Source organism: Solanum lycopersicum, chromosome 6 (assembly GCF_036512215.1).
Source record: "Solanum lycopersicum chromosome 6, SLM_r2.1".
Lineage (NCBI taxonomy): Eukaryota > Viridiplantae > Streptophyta > Magnoliopsida > Solanales > Solanaceae > Solanum > Solanum lycopersicum.
The window spans coordinates 39,505,895-39,533,698 of NC_090805.1; the positions used below are offsets into that span (position 1 = coordinate 39,505,895).

At 34.2% G+C, this 27,804-nt stretch overlaps 2 protein-coding genes, 1 long non-coding RNA gene and 1 pseudogene across 4 annotated transcripts; 3 read left to right on the top strand and 1 right to left on the bottom strand.

Annotated features, from left to right (window-relative positions):
• Window positions 1-2,096: 2,096 nt before the first annotated feature.
• Window positions 2,097-5,725, top strand: LOC101252291 (uncharacterized). The gene is made up of 4 exons (XR_011221758.1): window positions 2,097-2,160; window positions 4,400-4,618; window positions 5,176-5,240; window positions 5,329-5,725. It is a non-coding gene; the product is annotated as an uncharacterized lncRNA (long non-coding RNA).
• Window positions 2,203-3,049, bottom strand: LOC101259756 (uncharacterized). Its single transcript, XM_004240998.5, has one exon. The coding sequence runs from the start codon at window positions 2,928-2,930 to the stop codon at window positions 2,349-2,351; it is 582 nt and encodes a 193-aa protein (XP_004241046.1). The 5' UTR covers window positions 2,931-3,049; the 3' UTR covers window positions 2,203-2,348.
• An 8,630-nt stretch (window positions 5,726-14,355) lies between the features above and the next one.
• Window positions 14,356-15,264, top strand: LOC112940058 (folate-biopterin transporter 1, chloroplastic-like; annotated as a pseudogene).
• A 946-nt stretch (window positions 15,265-16,210) lies between these two features.
• LOC101260056 (folate-biopterin transporter 1, chloroplastic-like) lies at window positions 16,211-25,796 on the top strand. 2 transcript variants are annotated; one of them, XM_004240999.5, is made up of 9 exons: window positions 16,211-16,464; window positions 18,365-18,594; window positions 19,454-19,518; window positions 19,607-19,769; window positions 21,583-21,731; window positions 21,828-22,073; window positions 22,156-22,324; window positions 22,420-22,512; window positions 24,742-25,368. In XM_004240999.5, exons 1-9 carry the CDS (start codon window positions 16,386-16,388, stop codon window positions 25,033-25,035), a joined length of 1,488 nt encoding a protein of 495 aa, XP_004241047.1. In that variant the 5' UTR covers window positions 16,211-16,385; the 3' UTR covers window positions 25,036-25,368. The 2 variants fall into 2 exon arrangements, with proteins under 2 accessions (XP_004241047.1, XP_025887303.1); XM_026031518.2 differs by lacking the exon at window positions 24,742-25,368 and adding an exon at window positions 25,672-25,796 and having other exon boundaries at window positions 16,213-16,464.
• The last annotated feature ends 2,008 nt before the right edge of the window (window positions 25,797-27,804 follow it).

The following is a 27,804-nucleotide window of genomic DNA, read 5'->3' on the forward strand; positions in this document are numbered from 1 at the left end:
ATTTTGTTATATTTTTAATTATTGATATAATCGATTAACCAAATCGAAAAAAATCCAAATCAAAAAAAGAAAAACCAAATTAAACCAAATTTATTTTGGTTCGGATTGGATTGCACTTCTTAAAAAAAAATCAAAAACTCAAACCAAATAATATAAAACGAAACCGAAAAACCAAATGTACACCCCTATCCATAATAAGCCTTTATTAGGGCCACATAAAGGAATTGCCCTAATCAACAATACAAATCTATTTAGGCTTAAGTCATCGATAGCTCCTTAAAGTTGTCTGTATAATTCATTTAGACACCTTAACTAGGACTTGTACCTATTAAACACCTCAATTATTTAGAACATGTACCTATTAAACACAAGATACTGAATACTTAAATATCACAATTTGATACACTTTGTTTGGAATTGACCCCTATATGAGCTCATATGAAAGACTTTAGTGGTAGGAAAACAATTAATTTGATTTTGTGCTAAAAACATTAATGCACGTCCGACCCATTTCCCACACTTTAGACTTGGCCTTTATACCTAGATACAATCCAAATTCATTGGATTTGAATCTAGCTACATACGTAGAACAGTTCAAATTTTAGCCTCAAAGTTTGAGGTGTTACAATTACTGAGTAATGGATTTTTACAAAATTATTCGTATTTGAAAGTTTATAATTACAAATATTTATTTATAAAAGGAATATGAATATATGATTTATCAATGTTGTCGCCCTTTGATATTTTGATATTGTCTTTATGAATTATGACTTGATCATTTGGTAAGATTGTATGAAAATTGAGAAAATTTTGATATTTTTCACAATTTGTTAAAGTTTTCATAATAAGGAAAAAATACAACTTAAGAAATTTAAATTACATGTCCCAACAAAACATTAATTTTATATTTAATTTAATTTCATATCATGATTTCATATCGCATGTTCAAACAGATAAAGTTACTCCCGAGGAAGCGTCTTATTTGCCGCACTATTTTATAGAAATATGATTAATTTTCAAAGGAAGTACATGTATTAAATATCCAAATATTGGTATGACTGAATTTGCAAGCATATTGATTATATTGTCTTCATTTATATTTTAAGATATAATTTATTTTCAAATGGCTTGCCCTATTTTTGTCAATCTCTTCAAATGGCGAATTCTTAATAAAACTTGTATTACTTCAGAAGGATTTTGATTATATTATTTTCATTTATATTTTAAGATATAATTTATTTTTATTAAGTATTTAGTCTATTTGTATCTATCACTTTATAATTGAAGTATTTATACTTTTCAAGAACAATTATTATTAAAGAAAGATACAATGAAGTAGTTCAAACTTTAGGGAAGAAAATGACATAAATAGTCTCTTAACTATAGGAGTAGGTATAAAATGGTTCCTTAAATATACACTAAACTAATTTAGTCTTTTAACTATTCAAAAAACTTATCATTTTTTATCCCTTAAACTCTACATTTAATTAGCTATAAACTTATCAATTCTAATCCTTTAAATATTCAAAACTTATCAGGTTTGATCTTTATTCATTTTTTTAATACAAATAGTTTAGGTTTATAGATTTGCAATTTTTTTTAAATATATCAATTTTATTATTTATTTTATTTTACATAAGAAAATTTGAGTAAATTTAATAAAATCCGCACTGATTAGCATATTCAAGTGTGAGTCATTTACAACAATTTATGCTTAATTTTATCCTCGATTGAATAAAATTAGGACTATATCTTCTTTCTTCACTAATTTTATTTTGAATTGCTGACGTTATTATTCTTTTCATAATAATAGTTTGAAGAAAGAAAGATTGGGATAGAGAAACAATTTCATTAAAAAAAAAATAGGTTAAAGATCTTATTTCACGAAGATTTTCATTTATATAAACCTAAGTCATTTGTATTAAAAAGTGGAGAAAGACCAAATGTGATAAGTTTTTAAATACTTGAAGAACTAAAATCGATAAGTTTATAGTTAAGAAACTAAAATCGATAAGTGTATGATTCAAGATCAAAATTGATAAGTTTTAAAATAATTAAATGACTAAATCCGTTAAAATATAGTTAAGAAACCATCTATTTTTGTCATTTTTCTCTAGTTCAAAGGCATATCTAGGTTTCTCCGGGAATGAAGTCTTTAAGGTAAATACTCCATGTTATATGAGCACAAAGTACACTCACATATTGTTTGAACAAACGGATAAATGAAAAATCAGTTACATGCTTAGATTAATAAACATCTTTATTATTTAAAAGTGAAGGTTTTAATACGAGTTTAAAGACATTTTTACTTTTGATTATAATACAATATAATTTTATTAATAGATATATTATGAACACAACAATCGAAGGTAGTTGTAGTGGTCTTGAAGAGCATCTGCAGATAGAATGCTAAATATGAACATATCTCTTGATCTCCCCTTTATAGTTCTGAACTTTCTTAGAACACCTTCTTTCAAGAATCCAGCTTTTTCCAACACCCTTTGCGATCCTTTATTGTCTACATCCACAAAAGCCTCAATCCTCTCAAGATCTGGCCATTCTTTAAATATATTTGATACAACAATTTTTACTGCCTTTGTGACTATCCCTTTACCCCAATACTTGTAAGCCAATACATAACCAAGCTCTGCTCTACAACTATCCAAATACCCAGAATTTGGTGTCACAGAAATTGCCCCAATTGCTCTGTTTTTAGTGCAAATAACTCGCAACCATGGATGGAGAATTGCATTATTGTTGATGTAATCTAGAGCTTCATCTTTACAAGTGTAAGTATCCCAAGTGCAAAATTGACTGACTTTTTCATCTGTTGCCCATTCCATGAAATCATCCACATCTGTCAGTTCAATTGGCCGCAGAGTTATTTCATCGATTTCTTTTCCTTCTGATTTGCTGCTTGTTTCATCCATTTTTCTAGTAAAAGTAAAAATTAAAGATATCAAAATTTGTTGGAGAATTTTGGGGGAGGAGACTTTGCAAAAGGGAAAATTTATGATCAAAAAGTGTGAGAGAAGGGGTCAATTTTGGTGGGCCTTTTGATTATCCAATATTTGGGTGGCGCGCAATAAATCAAATTGATAAAAGTTTTTTATATATATAGTTATTGGGTTAACGATTTTTTAATGGTTTTATAAAATAAATTATTGGGTTATTGATTTTTAATATTGAGATATTGGACTAGTAATTTGCGTACAAATATTATATATTAATCACAATACCTTAGTAGTTATTAGGTCTTCAATTCACACTTACTTTTAGTTTACAATTTCACATTATAAAAAAAAGTTTAAAATCTAAAATAAGAGCCCTACTCCTCTTAATTTCTCATTGTTTTACGCTTGTATTAGTTCTTTTCATGTTTGTTATTATTGTTTTTACTTTATGAGCATTTGTAAAGTTACATTATTGAGTTTTCAAATCAAATTTTTTAAAAAAATTATATATTTGTTTTATAAGTATTTTCTTATTAGTTAAATCAAAAATCAAACCGTTAAGGAGCGAAATTGATAAACCGAAAACCGATAAAAAAAATATCTTATTGGTTTGGTTATTGCTTTAACATATTTAAAAATAAAAAATCGATAATACATAAAATCGAACCGAATCAACCGATGCACACACCTATATATATATCATTTAACTTGACTGTCGCAGTTGCTTGATTCCATCAATCCTAAGTTAGAGGATATATGGTTAAAGTTAATTCTTGTAAGTTATTCTTACAAGTATGTAGATGCTGAAATAGAAAAGTAAAGTTATTGCATTTACGGTTACAAATTCCAATTTTCAAGTAGATGCTTGTTCATTGTTACGATTCCATCAATCATTTCGTGGATGTAATATAGAATCAATCCCTCACATGTACAAGAACCTCTAGAAGATTCTCTATGGTGCTTTAAACATGTCAAACTGAGGAGACACATGAGAATATTTTACAAAGCAGGTGAAAGCTCTGCCTTAAAAGGTGCTGAGTGATGTGTGGAAGAGCAATCATAACTCTTTCATAGTGTTCGTAATTGGAGGGAAAATGGATTTAGAGGATCACAACTAGTTTGGATTAAGGCTTAGTTGTTTGATTGAATCTGTTAAGAATTCATCACCAACTTAATTAATAACTAAAACATTTAAAAGAAGGATCTAGAATATTCAAGTGATATGTGTGGTTTTCAATGTAATTTTAGCAGATTTTTCCTTGCATAACCTAGACATTCTGGTTAAAAGTTTTCTTGATATTGGCTATACCACACTCCCATGACAGGAATTTTCCACTAGGATGCGCACATATTGGCATGAAAGTGGATAAGGGGTCATCCATGTTCACAGAAGTTGACATACGTTTCGTTTATTTATGACATTAACCTATCTGATCAATCTTCAGGGAATGGTGATCTCCTGACAACCACTAGCATTGAAGATTCTAGTTCATCTGATAAAACTGGCTCTTACAAGGAAAAAAATTGTATTAGCTCAGCCAGATGCTTCAGGGTGGAACTAACCCCCGACAACATTGCAGTTGCTATGGTATATATTGTTCAAGGTGTCTTAGGCCTTTCAGATCTTGCTGTTAGCTTTTATTTGAAAGATGACTACTGCAGAGGTATGCCATCATCTCGGGGAACACTTCTTTATGTTGTTGGTTGAACTTCCACAAGCTTGTATTTTATCCGGAAGTGCTCATTTGAGTTGGAACACAAATCATATTGTCCTTAACGTTTACATTGATTTTGAATCTAAAGATACATTAAGAGTCAGTTGCTTGAACTACAAGTTTATTTAAAGGAAAATCTCCACGCTATCCTCTCCTTCTTTAGAAGTGTTATGTGTATGAGGTGCTTTTATTAATGGTCATTCAACATTTTCTTATCTGTTTCTTCTCAGATCAGTAAATAGAGTTGTTTGGACAGTATGAATCAACCTGTGTGCATTTATTTAGATGAAACTAGACATATCATTTTCAGAGATTGATTCATTGTTTTCTGTAAAGATTTTGAGTGTGATATTTCCAATTTACCAATCTTCCCTCAGCATTTCCGACTTCAGTTGATAAAGGACATTTTAAAATGGAAACTGCACGGCGTCAAATTTATTTTCTTTCAGTGGTACCTCTTCTTTGGATTGAGTACAATGACTGACACATTATTTGTGGCTAACTAGACAGCTGTGATATCTGGTTTCTCATCATTGCCATGGCTTGTAAAACCGTTATATGGATTCATTAGGTTAGATTCAGTTCGTATTTCATCGTTATTCATCTAACTAATTATTTCTAGTAATTAATTTATCATGACATTAGTTTTCCTTTTATAGTGATTCCTTCCCACTCTTTGGATACCGGAGAAGGTCATATTTGGTACTATCAGGACTTTTTGGAGCTCTCTCATGGTTTTTGATGGGCCACTTTTGTAGACAGCAAGTATGGTGCTGCTTTTTGCATACTTATTGGTTCTCTTTCTGTTTCTTTCTCAGCTGTCATAAGTTCCTTTTGGTTCTAGTTGGTTTCAGTTATTTGACTTGTGGTGTTAGGTTTGTTACCTAGTCACAATAATTCAAGCCTGCGTGCTACGTTATTTATCTGAACTGTTTTTGACTTGATCAAGAGTTTGACAACAATCTTCTTGGAATTTGGACCTTCAGAATTGGTGGACACGCTAAGAGATTGTGAACTGAAAACCAACTTATTAACAGCTCGGTCCCATAAAATTAATTCTCTTTGTCCTGCATGTATTCCAATGCATTATATTCACAAGTTCTTGCTAGTTACACCTTAGCTTCACTTGGATTGAAGCAACTGTAAAAGCCTTTTGAAATTTTGAAGGAAGCCAGTCAGATGGTGATGGAATATGTGCGTCCACTACCAGTCAATGGACCAGGTCCCTTGACACAGCAAAAACAGTGCAGAAGATTAAACAATATGAAGAACACAACACAAGCAGTTTACGTGGAAACCTCCTTGCTCAAGGGAGTAAAACCACGACCTGTTGCACAGGATTTACAACCGTCTTCACTAATCTTCTCAAGCAAAAGTGAAACCCGGTTACAATCAATGTGAGAAAAAGTTATTAATCTCACGATCAAGTAATCTACCTATTACTTGAAGAGCCTAAGCGGATACCACACCGCCCACTAAACCACCTAATTCTAGATGACTTAGAATTTGACTAAGCAACAAAACAATGTTGCCCACTAAATCAGTTAACCTTAACTGATTTAGACTTTTACAAACCAAAAACAAATATCTGAATCCTTTATAGATTAGGAACAGATTTACAATGTAAGTACATAGACACAAAGCTCTAAATACAACAAAGATTCTTCTTTACTCTATCAGGTCCTTCTGTTGAGTTGAGCAATGTTCTTCCTTGAAGATGGCCTTCTGTTCAAGCTTGTGAATTTTCAGAGAAAATCCAAATTTAATTTGCCAAGTCTTAAATTTGTGTTTGTTGGAAAGAGATAATATAAATTCCCACAAATTCGTTGAAGTAATCCCATTGGATGAAGGCCTGCTGTTGGAAAAGCTGTGCACCTACCGCATCAGAGATGACAGCTTTTCTGACAACTGTCTTTTCGTCCTTTTCACGTCGCTATCTTGCAGGTACCAGGTCCCTTGCTTGCGGGAACCAGGTCCCTTGCAAACTTCTATATGAGTTCTTGAAAAGGCTTACTGGCTGACTTCCTTCTTTGGATGAATGAATATAATATGGTGTTTGTCATGCTAAAAATATCAAACATAAAGAGTTATTATCCGTTGGACAAACACCCTCCTCCATTCTGATTGGTGTAGTACACTGACGCCTTACCAACCTCTGACGTGACAGCTTTACAGCTGTAACCAATTATGTATCTGATGGAGGAAACTCTGCCTGGTACCAGGTCCCTGCATTTGTGAGATACTGAAACATACAATCTCATCCGCTCTTTTTATTGGTGTAGGATACTGCATGTTTCACCTACCACCTGACATGACAACTTTTATGACTGTACCCCATTTGTATCTGGACGAGAGCACTCTGCCAGGAACCAGGTCCCTGCATTTGTGAGGATCATCAAAACACCTAGAATATAACATTTCCCCCTTTTTGATGATAGCACACAAATATATCTTACACTGAGCTTCGAACTAACATTTTCCCCCTTTTTGATGATGACATACTTATTGATCAGTTTCCCCTATCAGAAAGAATTCTTAGGGTAACTTGAGTTCATCATCTCAAAGTTTGTCAACTCATCAAAATATCAACATAGCATTTTCCTCCTTTTTAATGATGACATACTTATTCATCAGTTCCTCCCTATCAAAAAGAATTCTTGGGGTAACTTAATCATACCTAAAGTTTGTCAAATCATCAAAACATCAACATATCATCTTCCCCCTTTTTGATGATGACAAACATCTTCTTCCGCCTATCGACAGGACCAGGTCCTCATCAGGTAGCAAGCAGCAAGCATTTATTCCCCCTATCAGTATGACCTATCTCTTCAAGTAGCTACCATTGATTCCTCCTATCGATGCGACTGTCTTCTTCAAGCAGTTAGAACACTATTGATCTCATACCTTACCTTAACAACTTTCCCCCTTTTGACATCATAAAAAAGGGTTACAGCAGTAAACCAAGTTGACAGAAATACAGTTCTTGCAAATTCATGGCCACTTAGGCAACACTGAGCATGATTAAAAGGCATAAAGTAATGAGACAAGTCAGTAGAAACAAGACATTTAACATTCATAAACAAAAGATCAGTCATCAAAGCATTGCAAAATTGATTACAAATGAAAACCAAAATAATGCCCAAAGAGAGAAATGAGGACTGACATAGAGAGGTAGGAAGAGAAGGGATGATTTAGAGGCAAGGGATTGAAAGAATAGAATTAGTAGATCTTATCTCTAGCATAAGATTTCAAGAATCTTCTCTTAGCGTACAACATAATGTGCAGCCAAACCTGTATGTTTAACCTTCAGGGCTGCCAATTTTTATTTTTTATTTTTTTTGTTGGCACCTGGTCCCTCTGATAGTGTTGTTTCAGAATGCTGGACTTTTAAACAACCCATTTCAGTATTCCAGTTAACACGAGCAACTGACATAGCTTCCAATACCAGCCTGAGTTTTTCATAACAGAAAGATTGGTAACACAAACAACTCAAGGCCTCCGAGATGAATAGATCAACAATTGAGGAATCAAGAAGATTTTTTTTACACCTTCCTCTTCAGAAAAATTTGAGTTCTCAGAATATCAACTTCTCCTTTTTTAGCATCATCTTTTCCACTTCTTCATTTTTCATGGAGGACCAGATCCCTCTTCACACTTAAAATATTTTCATCAAAGAATTCTCCAGCAAGAATCAAGGGGTTAACAATTTGAAGTGTGTTTGAAAAGAAGAGAAAAGAGAATTTTGAAGCACCTTGATATTTGGAAGGCAACTCGATTTTTCTGGGAAAATAGAAGAAATATGGAATATAAAGAAAGAGAAAATAAGGTATCATTTTGGCACTCAAAAGATGAAACAACAGCCAGATTCCTGAAGGACAGACATGTGGCAATTTCGATGGTTCTCATGCATAATTCAAGCTGCAATGTTAAGATTGCTAACCTTCTAGAAAGGACCAGGTCCCTCTCTGTAGTTTGAATGTCATTGCCTAGATCTATCCTGACCTCCCTTTTTCTTCATCCCCTTTTCCATGTGTGTATACCTACAAAAGGTATGAAACTGAATTTGCTAAAACATACATAACCGAAAAGCAAGGATACCTGCTCCCTTTTCATAGTCATTAAAAGAGTTGATTGCTTCAGGTAGGATCCATTCAAGAAGGTTTTAGCATTTCCATCATCATCTTGATTAATTCAGCCAGATTTTTATAAGTTTCAAGATGTTTCCTGATCCACAAGAGTTGAACCTATCAAGTTGCACTTGCTATATTTATTGCCTCATGTTGATGAAAGAGCAATTGAATCTTGCCTTTTAACAAAGCTTCTCTTCACACAACACCTCAAAGGTTGCCTCAAAGATGACATTATCAATATGTACCTGAATGATCAGCAGTTCCTTGCATATTGAATTCAAAGAGAAGAGTTTTTGACATTTTTACCTCTCATGAATACATTGTTGAAGAGCAACTTGGACAACCGATCAGCTTGTTAGGGAACCGACTATCAGAGTTTGCTTCTTTCAAACTGAGCTTGATTAGCTTCTTCATTCTCACCTTCAAAATTCACATTATCAGTTTGAACTGCATCATCTTTGTTCAGCACTGTCTAAAGGACCAGGTCCCTCATCAGGTTAATCATATGCATCATCTTCTTTGAGATTGTTGGATTTATGAGGATGTTCTTCAGCAAACTCACTATTTAAACCATCTCTCTGATTCTGAAGCAACTCTTCTATCTCAGAAACTTCTTTCCTTGCAACTTCTAAAATCTTCTAGACTCATCAATAAACACATGACCATTTTTAGTATACCCCTGATAAGCCTTGCTGGAGGAAGAGTGTACCACAATTATTCTTTTATCAATGTTGAGATCAAACTTCTCATTATCATCATTTTGGTCACAAACATGTATCATTTATCACTTCAGTTGAAAGTTTCTTGAAAGATTCAAAGTCTGCATATTTCACCTGAAGGAGGTCTGATCTGCTTCTCCTTAACATCATCATCACAACCTTTGTCATTTGCAAATATTATTTTATGCAGACTGGACCAGGTCCTCTGACACAGGTTTGTGCAGCAAAGCAACACTCATGAGCACGTCTCCTTAATTATACCTCAGCATTCATATCTTGAGCATTAAGTTCAGTGATACTATCACAATGAGCAGTAAACAGATCAGCAATATACATGTTCTTGCATCTCTTTTGTATAAAAAATCATCACCCGAGAGAGCAAGTTTGTGACAAAATAGTTATCTGATAAGAGCTTAGCTTCATTCATCATAAATCTACACCAAGAATGTAGTGTTTCTTGCCATTCGCCAAAAGAGACACCTCTACCTTGAAGTGTCTTGAGAGAGAGGAAGTTTTGTAATCTTCTTAGTCATGTGTTTTGAGCATCTGCTATTTATAAACCAACACTGCCAACTTCCTCTCTTTTGCACCAGAATTACTTGTTAGACTTAGGAACCCACTTCAAACAGAGTTCCCAATAACTGTCAAAAGGCTTAACAAGAAACCTACCTGTCCAAGGGGGCAAAGTTTTCTTGCTAAAACGATAGCGAGGACCAGGTCCCTTATGCTCCGTTTCCACATTACTATCGGATCTGAAAAATTTCGCATGAAGACCAGGTTTCCTTTCTTTCTTTTCTTGATTATTTTCAGATCGGACAAACTTCACATGCCTTTCTTTAGCTCTTTTCAGCTGTTTGGAATAATTTGACGAACCTCCTTCAAATTTTTCCAAAATTGGACAATCTTTCTTATGATTTCCATCTCAACAACAATTCTCAGACAACAGATTGTCAGTATCAGGAACACTTTTTCTTCGAGGATTGTAGGAGGATTTTATCTTGTCACAGCCTAACCCTCTTCTACTGTTGTTGTCTTGACCGATCAGATTTGTAAGAATCTTAGAGGAATTGGTCCATTTGAGAGATTTTTCCAGTTCCTCTTTTACACGGACCAGGTCCCTCTCTAACTCAAGATTTCTTTCTAATGCAATTTTGGTCTTCATTTCAGCAGTGTGCAGCTTATTTTCAAGCTCCAGCTGCAAGTTGCTTGCCTCATTCTTTCCTTTAAAAGTTTTATTAGTTACCCCTTTCATCCTTTTCTTCAGTTCTAGATTTTCAGCTTCTAGAACAAGCATTTGACTTTTAATATCAGATATTTGGGCAACTAATGCAATTTTTCCATCTTGAGAGATATCTAGGTTGTTGTTTACGAGATCCTTCTCATCTTTCATTTCACTTATCAAATCAAGTAATACAACAACCAACTTTCTCAACTTACTAGTAGAAAAGGTATTCAAGTTTTGCTTGAAATAAGCTAGAGTTACCTTTTCATCAGAATCTTCCTCGTCTGACTTTGCCATAAAACCATTATCTGTGTTTTCAAAATCATCTGAATCACTTGAGGATTTTTCCCATGCAGTCATTTCTCTTTTTACTGCCCTGAAGAAAACTTCTCTTCTGCTTATCTTGGAACAGACCTGGTCCCCTTCTTTGTCTTCACCATCTGCAATCTTGACAATAGGAACAGGTTTTTCAAGGAACATGAGCTCATCTGTGATGTTGGAGAATCTGGTGCGCACTTCATGAATAAGTTTACCATCATTCATGGTGAAATCTTCAAACTGAGTAGAAAAGAGATCTAGCTTAGATTTCCTTATTTCCTCAGTTCCCTCATAAGTTGTTTTTAACAGATCCCAAATTTCCTTGGTTGATTCACAAGATGAAATCAGATCATATTCATTTATACTAAGGCCACACATCAATAGCTTCCTTGCTTTATGATTTTTCTGGACTAATAGTCTGTCAGAGTCATTATATTGTTTTCTAGTTTTGGGAATGACTCTTGTGACCTCTCCATCTTTAACCTCCATAGTTGGCACATAAGGACCTTTACATATGATATCCCATACTTCACTGTCCTCAGCCATGAGATAGTCTCTCATTCGAATCTTCCAATATTTATATAGCTTACTATCAAACAGAGGAGGTCTTGCGGGAGATTGATTTCTTTGCTTATCCAGTAGTGACGCCATTTCTCGCAGGGACTTCTCTCTTGGTGTTAACCAGATAGAGAGCACCTGCTCTGATACCACTTGATGGAATATGTGCGTCCACTACCAGTCAATGGACCAGGTCCCTTGACACAGCAAAAACAGTGCAGAAGATTAAACAATATGAAGAACACAACACAAGCAGTTTACGTGGAAACCTCCTTGCTCAAGGGAGTAAAACCATGACCTGTTGCACAGGATTTACAACCGTCTTCACTAATCTTCTCAAGCAAAAGTGAAACCCGGTTACAATCAATGTGAGAAAAAGTTATTAATCTCACGATCAAGTAATCTACCTATTACTTGAAGAGCCTAAGCGGATACCACACCGCCCACTAAACCACCTAACTCTAGATGACTTAGAATTTGACTAAGCAACAAAACAATGTTGCCCACTAAATCAATTAACCTTAACTGATTTAGACTTTTACAAACCAAAAATAAATATCTGAATCCTTTATAGATTAGGAACAGATTTACAATGTAAGTACATAGACACAAAGCTCTAAATACAACAAAGATTCTTCTTTACTCTATCAGGTCCTTCTGTTGAGTTGAGCAATGTTCTTCCTTGAAGATGGCCTTCTGTTCAAGCTTGTGAATTTTCAGAGAAAATCCAAATTTAATTTGCCAAGTCTTAAATTTGTGTTTGTTGGAAAGAGATAATATAAATTCCCACAAATTCGTTGAAGTAATCCCATTGGCTGAAGGCCTGCTGTTGGAAAAGCTGTGCATCTACCGCATCAGAGATGACAGCTTTTCTGACAGCTGTCTTTTCGTCCTTTTCACGTCGCTGTCTTGCAGGTACCAGGTCCCTTGCTTGCGGGAACCAGGTCCCTTGCAAACTTCTATATGAGTTCTTGAAAAGGCTTACTGGCTGACTTCCTTCTTTGGATGAATGAATATAATATGGTGTTTGTCATGCTAAAAATATCAAACATAAAGAGTTATTATCCGTTGGACAAACACCCTCCTCCATTCTGATTGGTGTAGTACACTGACGCCTTACCAACCTCTGACGTGACAGCTTTACAGCTGTAACCATTATGTATCTGATGGAGGAAACTCTGCCTGGTACCAGGTCCCTGCATTTGTGAGATACTGAAACATACAATCTCGTCCGCTCTTCTTATTGGTGTAGGATACTGCATGTTTCACCTACCACCTGACATGACAACTTTTATGACTGTACCCCATTTGTATCTGGACGAGAGCACTCTGCCAGGAACCAGGTCCCTGCATTTGTGAGGATCATCAAAACACCTAGAATATAACAGATGGATCCTTGGAAAAAAGGGCCAGAGCTAACGTCTGAGACTCTGAGGCATTATCTGAAGTTAAAGTCTATCAAACAGATGTGTCGATATCAATGGATAAGTTTTCAAGAACTCAGATATTCAATTAGATGACCACCTCATCAAAAGCTTTTATTATTAGAAAGAGCACAGTTTTATTTACTCATGTATGACTTCAATACACCTTTACATGTGGTCCAGATTTTTGTTTTCATAGGTCAAATGCATGAAATCTTTTTAACTTAAGGGTGGTTGTGAGACTTGAACTGCGGATCTCTTCCTTCCTCGACAACAAATTCTGTTGTGTGACCATCTTCTAAAAGCTTAATTTGTCAGATAGAACAATCTTTTTTATTTTTCTTTCGTTTTCAACATTATTGGAAGTCCAAAAAACTTATTAAACTAATACAACCAGAAATTATGTATAAGAATAGTCAAAATCACATCTATAATCAGTGTTTTGTACAAAAAGACCATGTTTAACTCCTATGGTATATCGAACATGGTTTAGGTGGAGTGCATTTTGTCCAACTTGTACAAGGAACACACACAACTATCTAAATGAAGTGTCTAAAACAGCATGCACTTCACAAGCTGTCTCTCTATATGTGGGCTGTTATCGTTTACACTCAGAAGAAGTATGAATGAGAATGATCATATTAGCTTGCGGTGTCTCTTTATATTTGGGTTGTTGCTGATTTGAGTAGGCAATGACCTGCTCATGGTTTCCGAACCTATAATTTGCCTCGTTAAACCTTTTTAGACAGAGGTAACTATTTGTACGAAATGACTTCTCCAACCCTGACAAGTTATCTGTTCCACTTTTAATGCTGGAATCAAAATTTGGATCTCTTAAAATTATGTGATTTTTGTCGCTGAAATGTTATTGGCATCTGTTAACAGGAACTCTTTCCTCTGAGAAACATGGTAATTCTTCATTGTTGAATGATGAGTATTTACATCACAACCATAAGAATATAGAAGGTTATGATGCTGCCGCTTCTTATATTCTAGAAGAAAATGCATAACAGCATAGCTTAGAGTGAGATTTTATCATATTGACATGGAAGAACTCACCACCATGAATTCTCAATGCAAGATATGGAAGTATATAAGGTGGATAAGCTATTTAATCTTGTTGAGTTAGATTATCAATAACTGGGGGCTAACTGGTGTCACAATCTATTGTGCTACTCATTGCCAGGGACCCAGCTCCTTCATCATCATTCATGTTTGTGTGGAGATCTTGGCAATATTACATACCGGGGTGTGTGGGAGGAGTAAAAATCTTGATCTTGAATTTTAGTTTACTGTTCAAATGGAATGAAATTTATCTTTTGTTTTGCTTGTAGTGTTCCTCGAGTTGTTTTCCAGCTGGTATCTTCTTCTGTTCTCCTATTTATCCATGATATAAAATTGAGGTATGATGTAGGTTGTAGATTCCATGGTGGTTGAGCGGGCACGTGGTGAATCCCAAAGCATGTATGGATCTCTTCAGTCACTTTGCTGGGGTTCTTCAGCATGTGGTGGAATTGTCAGTTCTTACTTTAGTGGATCCTTTGTGGAAGTTTATGCTGTGAGGTATGATATTTTTTCATTCTGTTGAGAATTGTAGCCTGTGTTTTGGTTCAGTCAGTTAATTATGTTTTGGTTCCTCCAGGTCTGTCTTTGGTGTAACAGCATTACTTCCACTGATAACATCTCTAGTATCTTTACTTGTGAAAGAGCAGCCTGTTACAAGGGGTCTCTATTTAGGCAATAGCTTCTTTGAGAGTTCAAAAAGTAGCATTATACAGTTATGGGGAGCTGTTAAGCAGCCTAATGTTTTTCTTCCCACGCTAATTATATATTTCTACTTCAGGCAACACCACAGTCAGGTTCTGCTACGTTTTTCTTCATGTATGCTCAACTTCAAATCTCTTGTTCAGATTATTATTAAATGCAAGATGCATGTTTTTAACTGATGATTGTTGATTGTAGAACCAATAGACTTGGTTTCACTCCAGAATTCTTAGGCCGCCTTAATGTTGTTACTTCAGTTATGCGCTTTACAATGGTTGATTAAAGAAAGTTCCTTGAAGGAAAATATTCCTTGTGACAACTATTACTGGTTCAGCTCTTGGGATGACACAGGTATCTATCCCAAAATATCATCTATTTTACTGTGTTTTCCCTTTTGGCCGTTTCTGGCGGTTTAGATTGATTTAATGTGTAAACGACACATTGATAGGTTTTGTTAGATTTTGAGGGGCTTCCAATATTGTAACATTAATTTTACAATATGGACAATAAATAATTTTTCAGATGTGATGTCTATGAATCCGTGTGGATCAAATGGGAGTCTTTGCATTGTTTGGGCTAAATCAAACTTCGAACCAGTGTTGTAGCTATCTAGTGATTTACAAGTATCCTCACTGCAATGACCATAGTAAATCCCTTCTCGTATCGAAATACATGTTTATTAATGATTTTTTTCATACTCAAAACTCAAATTCAAGATCTTTAATTAAAAATGGAACAACTCTATCCGTTGCACCTCATCTAATAATGGTGAAGATTCACAAATTATTTTATCAACTTCTAAAATATCTTGTTTCTAACCTCGAAGTCGACTACCTATTTTTAAAAAAACAAAGATTTCAAAATGTCTTTATAAGTTTAAGTTGTATGTAAAATCTTTCAAGTTTAACAACTTTGTGTTACATTTAAAGTTTCATATGATATAAGATTGATTATTTTAATTTTGCTTGAATTTCAATTATTTAAAGAAAGTTGTTATGAAATAAAGACATATATAATGTTTAAAAATCAAATACAATATCTAAATAAGATAACCTCATAAAAAATTTAATTTCTTATATAGATACTATAGTATTTTATTTTTTTTTCGACACAAAAAAATATATATACTCCCTTCATTTACTTTTTAAGAAATATATACACCAAATTTCTTCATGTGAACGGAGGGAGTTTACAACAATCCAATGATGATGGCTCAGGCTAATTGCTTCTTAAAGATCAATTCTCCGTCGTTTGCGATTTTTTTCTAAAGATCAAAAAATTTATAATTATGAAACATTAAATCAAATTAAAATTTACAATCATAAAATAAAAAATTATAATTAAAATTAATGAAAAATATCATAAGATATTAATATGATAAAAACTGTGTGTTAGAAAATATTTATGAAGCCATTCTAATATTCCATTTTTCTTATTAAAACCAGAGAGGGGAATACGAACGACGAACAGAAAAAATTAGTTTTAAAATGGCTGCGTTGACATTCTCAATACTACCCTTCCGATCCTTGCTCTAATTCGCCGGAAAACGGCATTCCGTCGTCATCTTCACCTGACATCAAAATGTCAGTCACCGTTGCAATGCCGGAAGACCCAGTCCAACAAGAAAATGATGCTGAACCGTTGCTTCATTCTACAGACCGTAAGTTACACACATAATTAACGATATTGTTTGTATTACGCAGTATATGTGGTTAATTCTGCTAAGGTATCTTACAGTAGGTATAAATTGAAAAAGAAAAGTAAAATTATTGTATTTTATTAGCTCATTTTCTAGGAAAGGAAATAGAATTACGGTTACGAATTCCAATTTTCAAGTACATGGCTGTTCATTGTTATGATTGCGAGTTTGATGACTGGGAAATGAGATTGTATGTTGTGTACTGGTAGAAATGTCTTATTGGTTGAATGTTAAATTTGTAAAAAGGGGTTAAAGGCTAGTGGATTATGTTCATTTTCTTTCGGCCAAATCTCCGAGGGAGGAACTGAATACAAGAATTGACATTTCTCAAAGGAATAGGAAAATGCTAGCAAGAAGTAGGTTGAGAGTTCTTTTCCATGGAAGAGCTCAGAAAATAAGATAAAAAGGTTTTCTTGGTTATTTATGTGATTTTCTGAATGCCCTATCCTGCTTTGAGAGGTCTCTTTTATAGGCTGAAATAGTCGATCAGTCTTTTCAATGTGAAACGACTACTCGCTTAGCACTGAAAAGACTACTAAATGGCACATGCCTGGACTATGACATTGGGTTTGAGGCTGATTGGACGCATGTTGGCGTGAGACTCTACAATGGTTGTTGATCTATCCAAGGATCATTATGAGTGTGTTCCAACTGTAAAGTGATCCTTCCCTGTTAAGGATCCTGTTGGCTACCCGGATATGAAGCAGCCTTGGTTGTCTTGAGGCAGCACCAGGGATGATCCATCCAAATTTTCGTAAGCTGGAGTAAGCATCTCACCGGCCTGACTTAATCACGTGTCACGGGCCAGCCCATCCTTTTATCACACGTGTTTTTCCCCCATACATCTGTTTGTTAAAATACAGGTACCAAATCAATATGGTTTAAGACGTAATCCGTATTAGTCATGCTATAGGAATTGATGGAAAACTGATCACTGCCATTTTCAGACGCGGAAACTGCTAAGCATTAACTGCAGCTTAAGTAGTTGTAACATATTATTCATCCAAATTAAATTGTCTGCATAACAACTTTCTTCGTGTGTACTATACAAGGAACAAATTATTCATGCAAATTCAATTCTCTGCATCGAATTTTGTGCCTGTAATATAGAATCAAGTCCCTATTCGCTCGCTTGTTAAAAACTTCTAGAAGATTCTCTATGGTGCTTTAAACATATGAAACTAAGGAGACACATGAGAATCTTTACGAAACAGTGGAAAGCTCTGCCTTAAAGTGCAGAGTGATACGTGGATGAGAAATCATAACTCTTTCATAGTGCTCACAATTGGAGGGGAAATGGATATGGAGTATTACAACTAGTTCGGATCAAGGCTTAGTTAATTGATTGATTGGATATCCCACTTTCACAGCATGGGATTAAATTTTTATTTGTTATTTTTGATAACCAAGAAATCCTAAAGGACCAATGTGGCGCACACTCTGAAACTCGATGGATAATGGGTCCACCCAGACCCATCTCTCTACCCTTCTCCACTTAAATACCCCCTTTTTTTTATCTGCGGTATGGTTAGAGTATTTGTGTATGTTACGGATTGATACTTCAAAATGTTCAACTGTCTTAAACCCATGTGTGCTCTTAAAATGGAAGAGCAGCTACTCGTTGAAGTAAAACATATCAATCCGTGGTGTAATTTTAGCAGATTTTTCTTTGCTAACCTAGACATTCCGGTTAAAAGGTTCTTGATATTAGCTATACCACATTCCTATGTACTAGAATTTTCCACTATAATGCACACGTATCTGCACATTGGAACGTAAGAGCATAAGGGGTCATCCATGTTTACAGAAGTCAACATAGGTTTGATTATTTATAAAACTTCCTTATCTGATCAATTTGCAGGAAATGAAGATCTCCTGACAACCACTAGCAATGAAGATTCTAGTTCATCTGATAAAACTTGCTGTCACAAGGACAAAAATTCTATTAGCTCAGCCAGATGCTTCGGGGTGGAGCTAACCCCAGATAACATTGCTGTTGCTATGGTATATTTTGTTCAAGGGGTCTTGGGCCTTTCAGATCTTGCTGTTAGCTTTTATTTGAAAGATGACCTACACCTAGACCCTGCAGAGGTATGCAATCTTCTGGGGAACACTTCTTTACATTGTTGGTTGAACTTCCACAAAATTATATTTTATCTGAAAGTGCTCATTTCAGCTGGCAAACTAATTATATTGTCCTCAAGTTTAACGTGGATTTTGAATCTAAGATACATTAAGAGTCAGTTGCTTGAACTACAAGTTTATTTTAATGAAAATGTTATTTAATGAAAATCTCCACTTACAAATGGTTCATCTCATAAGTTTTCTTATTCTCCTCCTTTTCCATCATGTCTCTCATTATGTTACTAGCTTTGGTTAGGGTATGGTTTTTGTTGTTGTATTTTTCTACATCTATATTTTCAGTATTGGACTTCAGGAAATATTTCTATATTAGTTTCTCCTTTTATCCTATTACATCATCATTCATCACAAAAAGTTATATAAATGTAATGTACTTGTGCATTTATGTTTATGTATACGCTATCCTCCTCTTCTTTAGAAGTGTTATGTGTATGAGGTGATTTTACCAGTGGTATACTATACTTATGGTCATTCAACATTTTCTTATCTATTTCTTCTCAGATCAATAAATTCAGTTGATTGGACAATATGAATCAACCTGTGGGCATTGTATTCATCCTCCACATCTAGGGCCTGAAAACATGAAACTAGGCATATCATTTTCTGAAATTGTTTCATAGTTCTCTGTAAAGATTTTGAATGATATTTCCAATTTACCAATCTTTGCCTCAGCATTTCTTTCTTCAGTTGATAAAGGGCATTTTAAAATGGAAACTGTTTGACTCGGTGCCAATTTTATTTTCTGTCAGTGGCATCCTCTTCTTTGGAATTGAGTACAATGACTGACACATTATTTGTGGCTAACTAGGCAGCTGTGATATCTGGTTTCTCATCATTGCCATGGCTTATAAAGCCGTTATATGGATTCATCAGGTTGGATTCAGTTCACATTTCATCCTTATTCTTCTAACTAATTGTTTGTAGTAACTAATTTGCCATGACATTGGCTTTGCTTTTGTAGTGATTCCTTCCCACTCTTTGGATACCGGAGAAGGTCATATTTGGTACTATCTGGACTTCTTGGAGCACTCTCATGGTTTTTGATGGCCACCTTTGTAGACAGCAAGTATGGTGCTGCTTTCTGCATACTTATTGGTTCTCTTTCTGTTGCTTTCTCAGATGTTGTAAGTTCCTTTTGATTCTTGTTGGTTTCAGGTACCTGACTAGTGGTGTTAAGTTTGCTACCTAGTCACAATAATGCAAGCCTGTGTGCTACATCATTTATGTAAACTGTTTTTGACTTATCAAGAGGTTTTTTGGGATTTGGACCTTCACAATTGGTGGACACGCTAAGAGATTGTGAACTGAAAACCTGCTTATTAACAGCTCCGTCCCATAAAATTAATTCTCTTTGTCCTGCATCCATGCTAATGCATTATATTCACAAGTTCTTACTAGTTACACCTTAGCTTGACTTGGATTGGAGCAACTGTAAAAGCCTTTTGAAATTTTGAAGGAAGCCAGTCAGATAGATCCTTGGAAAAAGGGACCAGAGATAAGGTCTGAGACTCTGAGACATTATCTGAAGTTAAAGTCTAGTAAACAGCTGTGTCGATATAAAAAATTTAAATAGGATAACTTTTCAAAAACTCGGTTATTCAATTATATGACCACCTCATTAAAAGCTTTGACTATTAGAGAGGGCTGATTTTTATTTACTCATGGATGACTTCAATATGCCTTTCACATGTGATCCAGAACTTTTTTATCATGGGTCAAACATGTGAAATCTTTTTAATGAAGGGTGTCGTGAGACTTGAACTCGGAATCTCTGCCTGCTTCAGTAACATATTTTTGTTGTGTGACCATCTTCTTAAAGTTTAATTTGTCAGTGAGAATAATCTTTTGTTTGCTTACGTCTTTAGCATCATTGAAAATCCAAAAAAACTTATTAAACTATTACAACCAGAAATTATGTATGAGAATAGTCAAAATCACATCTTTTTTTTATGACAAAGTCAAAATCACATCTTTAACCAGCGATTTCTACAAAAAGAACATGTTTAACTCCTATGGTATATTAAACATGGTTTAAGGGGCAGTGTTTTTTCCAACTTGTACAAGGAACATACACAACTATCTAAATGACATGTATGAAGCAGCATGTGCTTCTCAGGTTGTATCTCTCTGTCTGTGGGCTGTTATCATTTACACTCAGAAGAAGTATGAATGAAAATGATCATATTAACATGCATCATCCCTTTATATTTGGGTTGTCGCTAATTTGAGTAGGCAAATGACCTGATTATGGTTTCCGAACCTATAATTTGCTTCGTTAAGGTTAACCTTGTTAGACAGAACTCACTATTTGTACCAAATGACTTCTCCAACCCTGACATGTTGTCTGTTCCACTTTTAATGTTGATTTTCTGTGTACTATTGATTAATCAATCAAAATTTGGATCTCCTAAAATTATGTGATTTTTGTCGCTGAAATGTTATTGGCATCTGTTATCAGGAACCCCTTCCTCTGAGAAACATGATAATTCTTCATTGTTGAATGATGGGTATTTACATCATAACCATAAGAATATAGAAGGTTATGATGCTGCCACTTCTTTTATTCTAGAAGAAAATGCATAACAGTGTAGATTAAGTGAGCTTTTATCATATTGAAATGGAATAACTCACCACCATGAATTCTCAATGCAAGATATGGAAGTATATAAAGTGGATAAACGATCTTCCTGAGTTATATATCAATAAGTGTGGGTTAGCTGGTGTCATAATCTATACCCAGCTCCTTCATCATCATTCATGTTTGTGTTGAGATCTTGGCAATATTACATACTTGGGGTTGGTGGGGAGGGGAGAGCAAAATTTTGCTGCTCAAATATATGATCTTTTGTTTTGCTTGTAGTGTTCTTGTTGTTTTCCAGCTGGTATCTTCTTTTGTTCTCCTATTTATCCAGGATATAAAATTGAGGTATGATGTAGGTTGTAGATTCCATGGTCGTTGAAAGGGCACGTGGTGAGTCCCAAAGCATGTCAGGATCTCTTCAGTCACTTTGCTGGGGTTCTTCAGCATGTGGTGGAATTTTCAGTTCTTACTTCAGTGGATCCCTTGTGGAAGTTTATGGCGTGAGGTATGATATATTTTTTCAGTCTGTTGAGATATTGTAGCCTATGTTGGTCTGAGCAATGTTAATGACGGTCAGTTAATTATGCATTGGTTCCTCCAGGTCCGTTTTTGGTGTAACAGCATTACTTCCACTGATAACATCTGCAGTATCTTTGCTTGTGAAAGAGGAGCCTGTACTTGGCCCAGCAAGGAATCTCTCTTTAAGAAATGGCTTCTTTGAGAGTTCAAAAAGTAGCATTATCCAGTTATGGGGAGCTGTTAAGCAGCCTAATGTTTTTCTTCCCACACTATTTATTTTCCTATTTCAGACAACACCACAGTCAGGTTCTGCTACGTTTTTCTTCATGTACGCTCAATTTCTAGTCTCTTGTTCAGATTATTATTAAATGCAAGATGCAAGTTTTTAAACTGAAGTTTGTTGATTGTAGAACCAATAAACTTGGTTTCACTCCAGAATTTTTAGGCCGCCTTAAGCTTGTTACTTCAGTTGCATCACTTATTGGTGTTGCACTTTACAATGGTTTCTTAAAGAAAGTTCCTTTAAGGAAAATATTCCTTGTGACAACTATTATTGGTTCAGCTCTTGGGATGACACAGGTAGATGTCCAGAATATCTTCTGTTTTATTGTGTCTTGCCTGTTGGTCCTTTCCGGCAATTTTGATTGATTTATGTGTAATTGACGTGTTGATAGGTTCTGCTGGTAACTGGATTAAACCGAAAGTTTGGCATTAGTGATGAGTGGTTTTCAATTGGGGATTCCTTGATTCTATCTGTTCTTGGTCAGGTAATTATCTGTCTTGGTTCTGTCTTTTACTGGCCTAGGTTTGGATTGCTTCTCAGATTGATTAACAATCTCTACTTCTGTGATTCCCTTAATATACATAGAAAGAACATTCTGAATTTTGAACTCACTTTATAGTCCAAATATTTGCAGTTAATCACATAAAAAAAAGAAGTGCATTGAAAGCACATATATCAATTGACAGGACATAACAGTCAACATGGAACTGGAAAGAAACTTATTACAATTAACTAAAGAGGGTATGTGGCTGATAAGTATAGTGTAAAGCAGTTTGGAATTTCGTATGTCTATAGATTACAAGAATTCTACTCAGCAACAGATTCCAGTTAAGAACTGTAGGGACTGGAATTCAGCAATAGATTCTAGTTTAAGAACTATAATACTGAGCTGAAAAACTAGTGAACTTATGAATAATAGTGTTGCACATAAGTCTCAGGTTCAATTCCCAGTGGGGACAAAAAACACTATATTATTCTTGAGTTACTTGGTACATGTTGCTGGTGGAGGTAGCAGGTATGGTGCGCGAAAGCTGGCCTGGACACCACGGTCATAAAAAATAGAGATAAGTTTCAAAACACACCTAAATTATACCTTTTATTGAGTTTCATGCTTAAATTATTAAATTATTGAGAGTGTGAATTTCATACCTAAACTATCACTTTTTAGTTTGAGAAACATACCTCTCTCTTTTATATCACTCTCATCATGGTATGTTTAATAACTCTCTTTTATTTTTGAAGAAATTTATCACATCACACTTCACATGAAAAAAAACATTTAACCTTGATAAAAATTAAATAAATTATTAGTATTATTTAAATTTAAAATTTAAAAATTATTATCCCAAAAATATTATTTCTTTTTATAAAATAAAATGTAAAATAATTTTCTTATCCCACTCCATCACTCCACCCCACCCCACCCCACCCTCAAATACTAATTTAGATATTATTTTTTTAAAAAAAAAAATTCTACCCACCCCATTTAACCCTCCACTTTCAATTTTTTTTTCTCATTTTGTGTTAGATATATACATATCAAAAATATTTTTTACTTGCCGCTGCAAGATATTTTTTAATTTTTTACTTATTTATGTCATATTTGGTACACTAAGAGGAACTTTGTTTTCTAAAAATATATGTACATACATATCTAAGACAAAATGAGAAAAATGGAAAAAAGAATAAAAATTAGGAGCGGAGGTTACACAGGATGGGGTAGAATTTCATTTTTTTAAAAAATAAAATAATATCATTTTTTTTTGGGGGGGGGGGGGGGTACACGGAGGAAGTGGTGGAAGATTTTATCCATGTGAAATGTCATGTGTCAAGTTTTTTTCAAATAAAAGAGAGTGTATTACACGCACCACTTAGGTGTGTTTCTCAAACTAAAAAGTGATAGTTTAGGTATGAAACTCACACTCTCAATAGTTTAGATATGAAACTAGAAAAAAGGAGATAGTTTCGGTGTGTTTTTGACGCTTACCTCTAAAAAAAAATAGTGTTGCACATAAAGATGCAGGGAAGTTGCCATCTCTTTAGTATCCAGGTGTATTGTGACAATATCAATTCTAGGTGAAAAATTACTTGTACCAGGTGTTTACATTTATACCAGTGAGTGCACATTTGTTTGAAATATATACAATTATTACTTAGCCATGATTCATTAATATATAGTTTCACTTCGTTAAATCACTTGACCATGGTAACTTGTATTAATTTTGGGTAAACACCTTGTGCGGATAAGTATTTATATTCTGGCCTTCCCTTTTTCTGTTTTTAGCTATTTTAGTTAACCTCTTATAGCTATTTTCTTTTTCATACTTTCATTATCTTTTATTTGGACACTTGCACTAATTAAGAATCTAGTCTAGATTCAAAGTGTTGCTAAAGTGGTTAATAGTCTTACCTTAATAAGAGACAGGCTACATAGGTAAGGGACTGTTAGTTAAATGTTGAAGGATACACCTATATAACATTGTTGGTACTTGAAGTATTACCTAAGATCACTACATGGTTGTCCTAAGAAATTTACCCTTTTTAATGTAATGCCAGCTTTCGGGAAGTAATTCTAGAGTTCTACGAAGGCAGAAAAAGACGGAATCTCTAAATTTGGTTGATGATTCAGATTGATCAGTAGGTTTGATACTTATGAGACTAGAGGATAATGGTATCGTTTGCCTGGATTGTCTAACTTTATACTTCTTTTCAGGCTTTCTTCATGCCTGTTCTTGTATTAGCTGCAAGAATATGTCCAATGGGAATGGAGGCTACTTTCTTTGCAACCCTTATGTCCATAGCCAATGGGGGAGGTACCCTTGGGGGCCTACTTGGTGCAGGTCTAACTCACATCCTTGGTGTCACCAAGGACAAATTTGATAACTTGGCTATCCTAATAACTATCTGCAATCTCAGCTCCCTACTGCCTTTACCACTACTTGGCCTTCTTCCTCGAGATGAACCCGATTCAGAGGAGAATACTGATATTGAGATGACGCCATATTGAATTCATTCTTTCTCTGCATATAACATGTTGACATGAAATTGCTAATGTGGCCTCAAACGTGGTTGATCGATTTAACTGCAGCTTTTTAGATACCAGTAGGAGAGATTTTTTACTCAGTAGGTGAGAACTCACTCATGTAATTCCTCACTACCTCAAGACATCACGACACAAAAATGTAGAGATTAGTAATATTTACTAGTACTAGTTTTTAAGCTTACATACATACAGTAGTCCTATATTCTTTTTCTTCAATTCTCTCATTGTTTGTAAATGGATCATTTGACGTCAGGTTGATAATATTTTTTCCCTGAACTCACCAATTTTACCATAAAAGTGGGGACATGTAAAATTTCCATTATTTTACTTTCTTTCGACCCTTAAATAAGAATTGTGGGGAGGGTAGAAGCATTCGATGAAACTGGTGAACTTCACTTATTTTTGGATAGAGGGCTCATGGTACCTGCTGCCCACCCTTTCTTATCTCCTTTAAGAACTATGTGTATGAATAGTGGGTTCATAGCTTTAATTGACAAAATCAAGGTTGTTGCCCTGCTGAGAAGATAACTACTATATGCTATTGTCACATAATATATGTTTTTTTGAACAATCGTCTCGAATATCTTGTAAACTCTTCAGGTATATATAAAGAGATTATGACTGGAATATTATTCTTACTTCAAGGAGATCCACAATCCTCTTTACATGGAGATCAAATGAATCACGAGGTTCAAATCATTCTACGTTCGAGAAATACATTACTAATTACCATCCTCAAATTACGAAGAAAACAAAGAGAATTATGCTCTCACAGTTTATTAGTTCTATTTCTTCGTATCTTCCATACATTAAAATTTGTTGACAACACCTTGAACAGTTTTTAATATTTGTTTCAGAAAATTGACACGAAGTAAATAATTGAGTTCAGAATCACTAGGAAATATATAAGAACTAACTGCTAAGTGCAGCTTGTGAAGAAACCTACCCCAAATGGTCCAATTTAAATGTGTATAAGTAGACACTTAAATTTATATAAAGTTTAATAAGTAAATTCGTATAAAGTTTAATAAGTTAACACATGAATCCTATGTAACGTAATACACATAAGTCACAAATTGTCATGTATAGGACGTGTGTCTATTTGTTCAACTTTATCCAAGTTTAACAATTCACTTATGCACATCTAAAATTAAAGGATATAAACATGAATTAAAATCAAATTAAATAGCATGTTTACGTATTATACCTAGCTCAAATAGTTGACGTGACTCTTGATCATTAATTAATGCACCAATTTTTGGAGATTTGGATTGTTTGTTGAGTGTTTGATTGACTATTTGCGTGTTTAGGTTGTTGTTTGTTTGTTGCAATCGACATATTGTGCATTGCATTGGAGTGCATTTTTCATACCCTTTTTCAGGATTACTTTTCCAACTAGTATAGTTATTAGCATTTAGTACTTTCCAATTACCATTCTGTCAAAGAAAATTATGTTAAATGCTTTAAAATATTTAGTTTGAGCAGAGGAAATTTTAATATTTTATAACAAAATAATCATCAAAACAAGTTTACTAACAGATGTACATAGAAATTTTGCAATATTCATGAGCAAATAATAAATTGAACTGAATTCAGATGGATCAAAATAAATATTAAATAAAAAAATATTTATTAAAATACTTTGATAAAAATTTTCATTGATCGACTTGAGTTAAATATAAGCTCAAATTTCGCCAGGCTGAAATGAATTTGACTAATATAAATTATTCTGATAAATAAACAAGTTAATAATCAATCTAAACAATGAACAAATTAAACAAATTACTATTAATTCATCAACTAATAGTCACCTCAATCATCTCACCCATATTAAAAGCAGTCGAATTATACGTTGTGGAAGCATACCAACTGCCTTTTATTTTAGTTGAAAAATCACATCAATGAGTGAGATTTCGACAAATTTAACGTCTCGTGGAAAATATCGATGATTTCAATTATTTCTGACGTCTTTTCAACTTATTCTCAAATAAATGTTTTTTTAAGAAATTTTAGTATGTTGTGTTTGTTTTTGGACAATTAATTAATTCAATTGCCAATTCATACTATACCTTGTTTAGTACGAAAAACTATCACATGCAATGTCTCAAATTGTTGGAAGTTTAAACAGTGTTCAGACACTCCAATCATTGAACCAACTCGGTGAACCACTTTGTGCGCAAAGACATAAATTTTTTAATAGCATGTAAATCACACATGAGATATCACCCGCACTAGATGAATTTTATGCGACAGGCTCGACTCAGAAGACATCAAGGGAGAATCGATCATGCATTATTTCTATAGATGACAATTATTCAAATCAAATGAATCATACCGAAGGACATTCTTTACTTAATAATGTCTTTTATTTTGATTTTTTTTTATTGCTATCGAGTAAATCATACATATTATTAATTATTTGTATTCGGATAAAAGGGGGTTATATTATGGTAACTTGGTTGGTAGTTAGTAGCTTGGAATTTAATCGAGCCAAAACATCTACTACTTTATTTGCTAGACGAAAGTTATGATGGACTGAACTTCTATATTTAATTGATGGATACGACATAACATGAAAAATTGATTTAAAAGTATTTAATTATTATAATAAAATATTATCATAGAGAAGGATTATCAAAGATTAGTAGATAGGGTTTTGTTTCTAATAATTATCATGGAAATACTATGTTTGTTTGGTTGCTGGAATTTTAGTTATCTATTTGAAAAGAATTT